This window comes from Ascaphus truei, chromosome 8 (assembly GCF_040206685.1).
Source record: "Ascaphus truei isolate aAscTru1 chromosome 8, aAscTru1.hap1, whole genome shotgun sequence".
Lineage (NCBI taxonomy): Eukaryota > Metazoa > Chordata > Amphibia > Anura > Ascaphidae > Ascaphus > Ascaphus truei.
In genome coordinates this window covers 77,184,004-77,196,201 of record NC_134490.1, presented here as the reverse complement: position 1 = coordinate 77,196,201, position 12,198 = coordinate 77,184,004, and the positions used below count along the sequence as shown (strand labels likewise).

The window sequence follows — 12,198 nt, the reverse complement described above, 5'->3', positions numbered from 1 at the left end:
TTCAAATGTATTCATCTTGTGAATATAGCATTAGATTTTAAAATAGAAACCGGCTTAGGAAAAGCAAGAGGAGAACCCTTAAAGAAATAAAATGCAAAACAAAATAAAAATTCGGCTTGGACTGCTGCTTTAAACGGACCCTATTTAGAACTGCTGAAACATTTAATGCATTGCTCCGTCTCTCTGGTACTGAAGCAGGCATTCTAATACTGGGAAGGGAACAACAAAATCCCCACACTTGCGGTATTCTGGCAAGAAGACTGCGACGTATAATACGTACCTCTCTTTAGCCTTGTTGCTGGATTCCAGTGCGGGACATTTTTTACTATTGCCTCCACAGCTTGCCCCGCAGCAATGCGTGTATCCCAATTCGGACTCCGCAGGTAGAGCAAAACCTTAACATGGTAAAGATTCAAAAATTACCAAAAACATAGGTAACCCTTCATATACAGATAAGAGTTTGCCCAATTAAAGAGCCCCTTACCCATCCATTTACAAGTAGTCCAAGTCCACAGTCTATTAAATATAGTCCGCAGTAAAAAGAAAAAGCTTACCTTCGATAACAAATTGTTCAGCTCATGGGGATGGAGTTTTACTACTTCACCAAGCTGCTGAGCTGCAGCTTTTCTAGTCACTGGGGTCGTTCCAGTGTCCAGTAAAATGAAGAGACGATCCAGCCTAAAAGAGAAGCAAACTATGCTCAAGTACACGGGATCAGAATTCTCCACGCCACTTCAGGACTGGAAGGGGCAGACACATTGCACTGCCCTGGAAATATGTTGCTAACGGCTATACATTTGCCTGTACTTATCTCACCTATTTTCCAACACAAATACAAATTGTATTACATACACTCACTAGAATCTCAGGAGTAACAGAACTTGGCAATAAAAAGAAACAATCACAATAGAAAGAACAAAAAAGTTTGTTAAAAAGGCTACATTAAAGAAAAAAAAAACCCACGTGTATTTTAAAGTTGTTAGCATCAGGTACTAGCACAACAACTATGGTATCTATACAAATAGTGGCTACTCCAAGTATGTGTGTTTTAATTTGGCATACTTCCGGCTTTAAATATACAAGAAGAAGAAAATGCTGAAGTGCTTAGAGCCAAGCAGAACTAATGTTCTATTTGCAAATGCAATACAATGGGGCCTATTTAATTAACTCTGATAAATGCATATTTGTGCAGTAACAGCTATTTCCACTCAGGCACATCACCATATTCAATAACCCCTCATCAAATGTCTAAGCCGCCATTTTCAATTGCGCAATTTTTGTTCTGCAAGATATTTTTTAATACCGAGAATACGCCACTATTACATTTTCACATTGGCAATATTGGAGTTTATTGAATAGGCCCCAAAGTGTCACACCGCACATTGGCTAATGATACTTATACTACACTATTTCATGGACTTACTAGTTTGTAAAAATAAGTAATAAAATAGATAAAGATTGGGGCAGAGCAAATGGACTGCTGCCACATTGGTGTAAAATAGATTGTTAATCTTATGGTTTCTATCACACTCACAAAGGGGTTGAAAATGATGGCAGATATGCAAGCTCATATGTTTCTACTGTTGCTTCATTTTGGTACTAGTAGGGACTGCACCTTGAACACTGACACAAAGGCTCTATCCAGAATGCTAGGCTGCTTCTCACAGCCGCAGGGAGCATACCAGGGACAGCATGGGAGAAGACTCAAACTTCACAGTTAAAAATACAACACATTGAATCCCCTCGTGCTGAAATGTAAAACAGAACTTTCTACTAAAGCACGTTCAGATACATGGGTAAGTATTACCATGTCACAGGGCCACAGCACATGGAGTAAGTCTACCCTCATAGATACCCAGAAGCAGAGATGTGTCCAACAGATTTAAAATTACAGACACTGCATTAAACAAACAGAAATTCAAAGCACTTAACACATACAGAAGTCTGTTCTCCTTTCCAATTCTCATTAGAAATTCTAAAATTAACATTTAAATCACCAAGCATCCCTACTACTTCTATTAGAGGAAACGCTTGCCATTTAAAGTGTTCATAAGCTTAAAAGCAGATCTCAGGAGTAACAATACTGTATATAGCAATATATATTATTATAATAAAAAATAAATAAAACACAACAATCACAGAAATAGGAAAAAAAAATTCAAAGGCTACATCAATAAAAATGTGTATTTTAAAGTTACGTTAGCAGCAGAAACTGACACTACAACCCAACGTGGCATATCTATGCAAATTGTGGCTAATTAATTTACAGTATATATTCAATTGAGTGTATAGAGAAACTAAGGCTGCACTTATAGAGCTTTGCGCCGGCACCGTCGCTCCGAATCAAATACATTGACTCTGTTGTAAGCGCTTATAGTAAGCGCGACGGAGCAACCAAACATTTTGAAGCCGGGAAAATTTGATTATTTTAGAGACAGTCGCCACATGTGACCGTCTCTAAACCAATCAAATTGCGCAGCCCGCCCCTTTTAGTGATGTCACTGGCCTTGTCGCCAGCGACGTTGCTAAAAATCAAATGACAACTTTCGCCAGTGGTGACATCAGTCGCGTCGTCAGTACAAAAAGCGCGGCCTAAGACTGCGCTTATTTATTTATAGAATATTTTACCAGGAAGTAATACAGTGAGAGTTACCTCTCGTTTTCAAGTATGTCCTGGGCACAGAGTAAAACAAATAATACATGTTACAAATAGTGCCGTCGACAGAGATGCAACGTCGCGTCAAAACTAATGCATTGTCGCTTATAATGGATGCGACGGAGATACCAAAAATCTGGGAGTCAGTAGAATTGTATTTTTGGCGAGACGTCTCCACATGTGACTGGCCATAAGACAGAGAGCTTCTCCATCCTTCTGCCTTCCCCCTTGCTGACGTCACCGGCTTTGTAGCCAGCGACGTCTGCAAAATATGAATTACAACTGTCGCAATGGCGACGGCAATGGTGTCGTCATCGGTCGCGTCGCCGGCTGTATAGGCGCAGGCTAATTGTGTAAGCAATGTCTGTCTTGAATTCATGAGTGGCCTATTCTTAAAATTGTTTTAAATAAAGATAATCAAAGCCGGATATTGATTGATAGATATGATGGGATAGATACGATGGATAAGATAAGATAGATATATATTATTTATTTTTTTATTATTGTTTTTTAAAGTGCTGTGCGGGCTGCATCCAAAAGAGAAAGGCACGCCAAAAAAAACAAAAAAACGCATATTTGAAAAAAAATAAAAGGGAAAAGCATCAAAACATAACCTGTCCTTTACTTTCAAAGGTAGGTACAAATTACTTGGTGATAAACAGTCTACAATAAGCAAGCACTTTAATGATCTGTAATAAAATAAAGAAGAATGAAAGACATTACAAAGTGCATGACAGATTCAATCAGTATTACTTGTCCTAGATCGGAATCGTTTCAACTTACACAAGGACTTTTGTCCTAGTGTAAATGTTATACAGAACAAGAGACTTATCATAATGTGCAGAGTGATTTGTATTAACCACACAGTAAACTACCTCGTGAAAAGTAAAGGGAAAAATAAAAAAGCAAACGGAAAAAATAAAAAGGATTTACTGTATATTCCTTGGAGTGTAATGTTTACTTTGAAACAATCTACAAACTTCTATTCACATCTTCTCAAATAAAGCTCAAGACGTGATTTCCAAGTTTAACGGTTTTTTAAATTTAAAAAACCTAGCCAGTTTCCAGTTAACTATGACTGAAAATCCCTATTAGCCTGGAAAACGTACTTTAGTCTTTTGACCAGTTCTGCACCCTGTTGAAAGCATCAAGCAATCATTTTACAAGAGTTTGAAAAAAATGTGGCATTACAACTAGGTGCACCATAAAATCCTTCCATGGAAAACACATATTGCTTAAGTTGCAAATAGCTGTCTAAAAATGTCAATATATATATATTTAAAAAAATAAATAAATAAATAAACACGTTCTTCCACAAAGGCACAGACTTTGGTACCAGTCTTTCAAATATTTTTTTTTTTAAAAGTGGTGGTTTACTCCGTGTTTTAGCCACAGACACCGACTGATCTCAATAAAGATTTGGGATTTTGATGCTCCCAGTTTGTACGGAATTCTTTATCAGAGAGCAATACAGTACTGTATATACCAACCCCAATTGTGCTCAGCACAATGGGGAGTATAGGTGCTCCAACATTAGTGCCAAGAATAGCAAATATGTCCCGGTTTCCAACATGAAACAAGAGTAAAGTGTGACAACTTATGACTACAATAAATCTTCACTACGGTGCAATCGTGGTTTGTTCCTCATCAATTGCACTTGAACATGCGCGGCACTCTATAAATAGTTTTTTCCCCTTGGCTGGTTCTGGGACATAAAAATAGATGCATTTGACTTACAGTTTCACTAAATGTTTCTCTTTATTTTTTTAGCTGTCAATGAAGTGCGACAATTCTTGTATCAAAATGTTATCAACTGCATTAAAAAGAGCCAAAACATATGGATGCTACATCATGCATGCCATCACGGACAGCAGCAGTACTGCTATATCAAGGGCACTAATGATGGATATCACCAGGGTGCCGACAGGAAGGTGTGGGGAGGGGGGCTAGGGGGCAGGGGGGAGAAGAGGGATGGAGAACAGCCGGGACAGGTGTCCCGGGCCCGGCACAGAAAGTTGGCCCCAACCTCTGGCCAGGCCCGGGTCTTCGTCAGCTACAGGCCTCTTCCTCACTATGTCCCACGCCGAGCTTCCAATGCTGGCGGCGCACGACGGGCCTCACTGACGTCAGTGCGCCGGAAGTAAGCGGGGCCTCAGCTTCCGGTGCACACTGACTTTGGAAGCTCTGCGTGGGACAGAGTGAGGAAGAGGCCTGCAGCTGCTGGAGAGCCAGGACCCAGTCGCAATCAGCAACCGGGCCAGAGGTCGGGGCCAGCTTGCAGTGCTGGCCACCAGGTGCAGCTTGACCATCCCAAAGGTAAGTCTATTTCTTTATATATGTACTAGCTGATAAACCCGGCATTGCCCGGGATAACATTTTCCCGCTCCCCCTCGCTCTACGCTCACCCCCCTCCTTTCCATTCCCCCCCCCCTTCACAGGTCCGATTTCCCCCCCTTCACATCTCCAATTCTCCCACCCCCCCCCCCCCCCGCCTTCATAGCTCGGCGGCGACAGGTCACTGGGGGGGGGGGGGGTGGCCGGGAGGGTTGAGATTCCCCCCCCTTCACATCTAGGCAGCGTCTCCTCGGGTGGGCAGGTTGGAATCCCCCCCCCCCCCCTTCAAAGGTTAGCAGCGGTGGCTCACCTTTGGTTAGTGATTTTCGACCCCCCCCCCCCAACCTTCAGAGCTCGGCAGCAGTGGGTCACTGGGGGGGGCGGGAGGGTTGATTCTCCCACCCCCCAGTCGCAGGCGGGAGGGTTGTGCGGCTCACTGCAGGTGGGTTAGTGACAGGGTGCGGCGTGGGTATCTCTGCAGCGGCTGACTTTGGGTGCGGTGTGTATTGTATGTTTTTATTTATATAGCGCCATTAGTGTAGAGAGCGCTTCAGGGGGTGTGACAGGGAGGGTGGCGGCAGCGGACTTACTGTGGGGCGGGGTGTCCGCTGCGGTGGCGGGCGGGAGCAGGGTCGTCAACAGAAAGCATGGGGCCCAGGACAAATTAAAGGTGCAGGGCACCCCCCTCCCCCCATAGCGCACCTACCAGGGGAAAATATTTATTAGCACACAACTTGAATGTAACTGTTTTCTTATTGTCATACCGAAAAAAAAAGATTACAATGCAACCTGTTTCTTTTTATATTGTCCACAAAAGACGGGTGAGCGAGCGAGCGAGCGAGCGGGTGCGCGGGTGGGTGACTGAAAGGCAAGAGGGGGGGGCGAAGGCAAGAGGGGGGGGGAGGGGGGGCGAAGGCAAGAGGGGGGGGGGGCAAAGGCAAGAGGGGGGGGGGGCAAAGGCAAGAGGGGGGGGGGGGCAAAGGCAAGAAAGGGGGGGGGCAAAGGCAAGAAAGGGGGGGGGCAAAGGCAAGAAAGGGGGGGGGCAAAGGCAAGAAAGGGGGGGGGCAAAGGCAAGAAAGGGGGGGGGCAAAGGCAAGAGGGGGGGCAAAGGCAAGAGGGGGGGGGCAAAGGCAAGAGTGGGGGGCAAAGGCAAGAGTGGGGGGCAAAGGCAAGAGTGGGGGGCAAAGGCAAGAGTGGGGGGCAAAGGCAAGAGTGGGGGGCAAAGGCAAGAGTGGGGGGCAAAGGCAAGAGTGGGGGGGCAAAGGCAAGAGTGGGGGGGCAAAGGCAAGAGTGGGGGGGCAAAGGCAAGAGTGGGGGGGGCAAAGGCAAGAGTGGGGGGGGCAAAGGCAAGAGTGGGGGGGCAAAGGCAAGAGTGGGGGGGCAAAGGCAAGAGTGGGGGGGCAAAGGCAAGAGTGGGGGGGCAAAGGCAAGAGTGGGGAGGCAAAGGCAAGAGTGGGGGGGGCAAAGGCAAGAGTGGGGGGGCAAAGGCAAGAGCAAAGGCAAGAGGGGGGGGCAAAGGCAAGAGGGGGGGGCAAAGGCAAGAGGGGGGGGCAAAGGCAAGAGGGGGGGCAAAGGCAAGAGGGGGGGCAAAGGCAAGAGGGGGGGGCAAAGGCAAGAGGGGGGGGCAAAGGCAAGAGGGGGGGGGCAAAGGCAAGAGGGGGGGGCGAAGGCAAGAGGGGAGGGCGAAGGCAAGAGGGGAGGGCGAAGGCAAGAGGGGAGGGCGAAGGCAAGAGGGGAGGGCGAAGGCAAGAGGGGAGGGCGAAGGCAAGAGGGGGGGGGAAGGCAAGAGGGGGGGTGAAGGCAAGAGTGGGGTGTGAAGGCAAGAGTGGGGTGTGAAGGCAAGAGTGGGGTGTGAAGGCAAGAGTGGGGTGTGAAGGCAAGAGTGGGGTGTGAAGGCAAGAGTGGGGGTGGGGTGTTAAGGCAAGAGTGGGGGTGGGGGGGGTGAAAGGCAAGAGTGGGGGTGCGGGGGGTGAAAGGCAAGAGCGGGGGTGGAAGGCAAGAGCGGGGGGGTGAAAGGCAAGAGCGGGGGGTGAAAAGCAAGAGCGGGGGGTGAAAAGCAAGAGCGGGGGGTGAAAAGCAAGAGCGGGGGGTGAAAAGCAAGAGCGGGGGGTGAAAAGCAAGAGCGGGGGGTGAAAAGCAAGAGCGGGGGGTGAAAAGCAAGAGCGGGGGGGTGAAAGGCAAGAGCGGGGGGGTGAAAGGCAAGAGCGGGGGGGTGAAAGGCAAGAGCGGGGGGGTGAAAGGCAAGAGCGGGGGGGTGAAAGGCAAGAGCGGGGGGGTGAAAGGCAAGAGCGGGGGGGTGAAAGGCAAGAGCGGGGGGGGGGTGAAAGGCAAGAGCGGGGGGGGGGTGAAAGGCAAGAGCGGGGGGGGTGAAAGGCAAGAGCGGGGGGGGGTGAAAGGCAAGAGCGGGGGGGGGGTGAAAGGCAAGAGCGGGGGGGGGGGTGAAAGGCAAGAGCGGGGGGGGGGTGAAAGGCAAGAGCGGGGGGGGGTGAAAGTCAAGAGCGGGGGGGGGGTGAAAGGCAAGAGCGGGGGGGGGTGAAAGGCAAGAGCGGGGGGGGTGAAAGGCAAGAGCGGGGGGGGGTGAAAGGCAAGAGCGGGGGGGGGTGAAAGGCAAGAGCGGGGGGGGGTGAAAGGCAAGAGCGGAGGGGGTGAAAGTCAGGAGCAGGCGTGCTAGAGGCGGCAGCAAGCGAGAGGCGACGGCCGGAAGTGTATGCGGCGTGCGGGCGGGAGAGAGGCGGCAGCCGGAAGTGTATGCGGCGTGCGGGCGAGAGAGAGGAGGCAGCCGGAAGTGTATGCGGCGTGCGGGCGAGAGAGAGGAGGCAGCCGGAAGTGTATGCGGCGTGCGGGCGAGAGAGAGGCGGCAGGGAGAGAGGCGACGGTCGGGCGTGATAGGCCTCGTTCAGGGTGCCAGCTGCAGGACTCGGAGGGAGGGCGTGAGGGAGGCAGTGCTGCAGTTTGCTGGGCGATCTGTGTTTATCCCCCAGCAGACTTTTCAGCGTTGGGGAGGGGGCGGGGCTACACACAGCAGGGTAAGTATCCAAGTTGCAGTCATGAAAACATTCTGAAGAATGATTTCATTGGCTGCCTTGGTCCCTGTGACGCTGCTGCAGTTCCAAAAAACGAAATTTTCGTTTATTGAAACTGTAGTCAGCTTCAACTTCTGGCTTCGGAGACAGGGCAGTTGCTACCCTGAAAACCAGTATTCAAATTGAATACTTTGTTTCTCACGGCAGCACGCACGGCAGCACGCCCTCCCTCCGAAGCCAGCACCCTGAACGAGGCCTTAGCGGGCGGAGATGCGACTGTTTGGAGTGGTGTGTGAGGGACTGGTGATGCGGGGGGCCGGTGGCTGTGTATGTGAGGCGGCGTTGAGAGGGGCTGATGGTGCGGTTCGAGGGGGGGTGGTAATGCGGGTGTGAGGCGGCGGTGAGGGACTGATCTAGCGGGGGTGCGGATGGAGGTTGCGGCCCGGGTGTAGGGTGTGGCTGGTGGGTTTCAGCGGCAGATGGCGAGCCGGGTGTGAGGTGCGGTTGGGGGGGTTGCAGGGGCGCTCGGTGAGGAGAATCTGCAGCTGCACTGCGCTCAAAGGGGCACGCGGTGCAGCCATGGAGGGCGGGACACACGGGGGGGGGCGAGGTACACCGGCCAATGAGAGCCGTGGGGGGGTGGGACACAGGGGGGGTGAGCCAATGAGAGCCGTGGGAGGGCGGCCGGCCCACGGACCAATCAGATTGCCCCTAGACACGGACATACAATGGTTTCAAATATATATATATATATATATATAGATAGATAGATAGGGGTTATTTTATATGTATTGGAGGGGGGGTGTTTTTAAAATATATATATGTATTGGGGAGTGGGGGTCTTTTTAGTATGTATTGGGGGTGGGTTTTTTTTTGTTATGTATTTTGTGGCGAGGATTGAGTGAGTGGGGTAATTGACGGAAGGTGGGGCGAGTGAGAGCAGAGGGGGGAGGGAGTGACTGAGGAAAAGAGGGAGTAAGAGTGAGACGCAGGGGAGATAAGTACGTGTGGCGGGAGGGGGCCAGTGAGGAAGGGGGAATGTGAAGGAGGGGAGAGATACATGGGAAAAGGAGTGGAAATAGAGGGGGCTCGTAAGGTGTGAAATGGGGGGGAGCCTCGCAATACTACTGACACGGGGGAGGGGGAGTTTGACGTAACTAATCCTGGGAAATCTGTCTGCAGCCCTGGATATCACTGACCTTAAAATCTACCAAACATACTGCAGTCTTATGACTAGCTTTGCATCCGAGAGCATTCAAAACTCAGTATGGATGATTTTCAATGTAGGAGTTATTTTTCAAAAACATAGCCGATCAGAAAAAAAGAGTCATCTGAAAAAGGTCTCTAGAAAAAGTGCATCTGTACATTTAGATATTTAGGGCCTTATTCTATACTGAATTAATAACCAAAGGGGAAAAAAAAAAAAAAAAAAGGCTGAGATATCATTACAAGGGGGAAGAAATTAAAATGGCAGCAGGATGGACATATTGCAAGAAGAAATGACCATCGTTGGACAAAGATGGTACTTTGTCTTTTAATTCCCCTTGGAATCCAGTCAAGATGACTACCAAAAGTAAGATGGGAGGATGAAATCAGAAAAATTGTTAAAGAAACATGGAGAATCTGGAAGATCATTGGGGAGGCCTTCATTTAGTAGTGGGTCAACAAGGGTCGATTTCATAAGGTCCAAAGTGGCCGGTCTCGCAAAGTATTCGTCCTTAAAATTGCCATTGAAATGAACGAGGATGTTTGGGTAAAAATGGCCCAAGCGGCTGCTCTTGTACTACTGTATATATTACCCCCCCTTTAGGCCCAGAACCACAGAAGGGTGCAAAGCTTTAGAACGCCTTAGCACCCATTCATATGAATGGAAGTAAAGGCATGATACAGCATAGAACCCTTTTGTGGATTAAATTGAAGATTACTGGGCTCTATTTGTTAATAAGTACATTACAATCATGCCAATCACCATCATATTTTTTTCTTATCGAAAGTGTGCAATTTTAGGCTTATACATGAAAAAAAAAATGTAAAATAAACCAGGACTCTCACCTGAATAGAATACAAACAGAGGACTAAGAGGGGGCTATTCAGACTCAAGTCTTCATCTGATCTTGCATAAGTAGTGACTGACCAAGCTGTTTACAAGATATCATCATGCAGATGTGAAATGTACAATGTGCAAGCAATTGCTCATAATTTTATGTCCGCAGTACAATATGGTATTTTTGTGGTTGTTCCTGAATTTGTTAAGCATTTGAATTGGCTTTCCTCAACTTATGAGTAAAATGGGCAAATTATTTATCTGGGGCTATCAAATGATTCCTTATATTAGACCAGCTCAATCGTTGAAAACAAACAACCATCATTAAATGAAAGCTATCGGACAGTGTTAAACAGTAACTGACTTGAGTCTGAAACCATTTAAAGCACTAATCTTTAGTTTTGCTCAGGGCTTCTCAATTATTGCTGGTAGATTAAAAAAAAACAAAAGATCTGCTTCATGTTGAAAAGATCTCACTTTCTGCCTGAGGGTTTCTCCCCGATTTAAATTTAGGGACCTCAAATTGTCCATGTATCAGTTTTAGAACCACTTGCATACCACTGTATATTCTGACATTGTATATTTCATAGGTCTAATCCATGTACTTTCCATTTCTCTACAGGGTTAGCATGTATAACGGGTGAAAATATATCTACATGCACTACATATCCATACAGTGCCTCAACATTTGCCCCTGATTTCAAGAGCTTTAAAGGCACTGAGATGCAACAGGCAGAACTCAAATTCAGCACAGAGACGACCGGCTATGCCGGTTTAGTGGCTATGCAGGTATGACTGACAGCATTTGCATAGATAGCCAACAAGTGAACGGAAGATTTCTGCAGCCTTTAATTTCTAACAAGGCAGTGTTTATGATATTGTGTCTCAAATACGTATATATTAACAATAAGTTACCTCCTCGAAGGAAGTAAGGGTTGTAATAAAGTTAATCTGGAAGAGACAGAATCAAGATGGATTACATAGCTTCTGAAGTCATTGTTTATAGACAATTTACATTAAAAATAGAGGTTTGAGAACTTTATCCTTTACTTGGTATTAAGATAACATTAAGTGCACATGACATTTAAAAAAATAAAATCCCATATCCATTGCAGTCTTCATTTCAAATATACAGCACAGATACATTATGTGATCAATGTAATTCAAAGCATGTTCTAGTCATTAGCTAGGGCTTTTATGTAGAGACCAAGGATGAGTTATTCAGTTGGAGAATCACAATAGTGGCCATTTTTAAGACTACCCGACAAATTGTTTTACATCAAAATGTATCCAATAGGGAAAATAACAAGAATATTTCACAACAAAGTGGTTTCTCATTCAAACCAGCAGGTCTTCCAAAGCAGAACCACAGATACCTTTCTGAAGCTTAACCCTCGAATTCAGGAACATTTCCCTCGATTTCCCATTGTTAATATAAAGCAAAACAGCTTTAGGTTACGTTACTTAGAGTAAACCAAATCAATGACGGTAACACTGTAGTGGGATGCATAGAACTCTTCATTGATTGACTGCCGTGGAGAGCATGGTTTTGAATTTCTTGAAACCAGACATAGTAACTCTAGTACCACTTTCATTAAAAGCTCTTCAAACACTGAGCAGTGTACATTGTTTGAGATACTGATTCATAGACCTGAATCTATCAACCATGTGAAATTACAATGCAATTACGACTGAATCTTAGGTGCATCGTTGTAAATATGTATGTGTCAACTCCCAGGACAATGTTGAAAACAATACTGATACTGCAAAAAAAATACAGTAACAATTATGTACTAAATACATTTTGTCCGACTTCCCAGATAAAACCATTTCCTAAAAAGCATCCGTGGTGGCCAACAAAGTTGCATAACACTCACCAATCATCCTTAAAATATGCCAGCAATTAAGTCAGGATGGAGACAGAAATGAGAATTGCTAGAGGTACAGTTCTGCCATTTGTCTTTATGACTAGTTCACCAGCACTGCATTAAGTCCAAATTCTGTTTTCAGCTACATAGATCAAGCATCAACTGCTGTGTGTTTATAGATAACACACCCAACTGATATATACTGGCATTTCATATGCTATATGTTTGCTCTAGGTAATTTACAAAGTGATAGCAGGGGAAGTTCTTGGAAAC

At 46.7% G+C, this 12,198-nt stretch overlaps 1 protein-coding gene across 1 annotated transcript in view; it reads right to left on the bottom strand.

Moving 5' to 3' along the window:
* Nucleotides 1-12,198, bottom strand: part of BTAF1 (B-TFIID TATA-box binding protein associated factor 1) — an 82,705-nt gene that overhangs the window by 62,190 nt on the left and 8,317 nt on the right. The window contains exons 3-4 of the mRNA XM_075613066.1: nt 555-678; nt 281-395 (exon numbers count right to left, since the gene is read on the bottom strand). Coding sequence (XP_075469181.1) covers nt 281-395; nt 555-678 — 239 coding nt within the window. The remainder of the gene's footprint in view (nt 1-280; nt 396-554; nt 679-12,198) is intronic.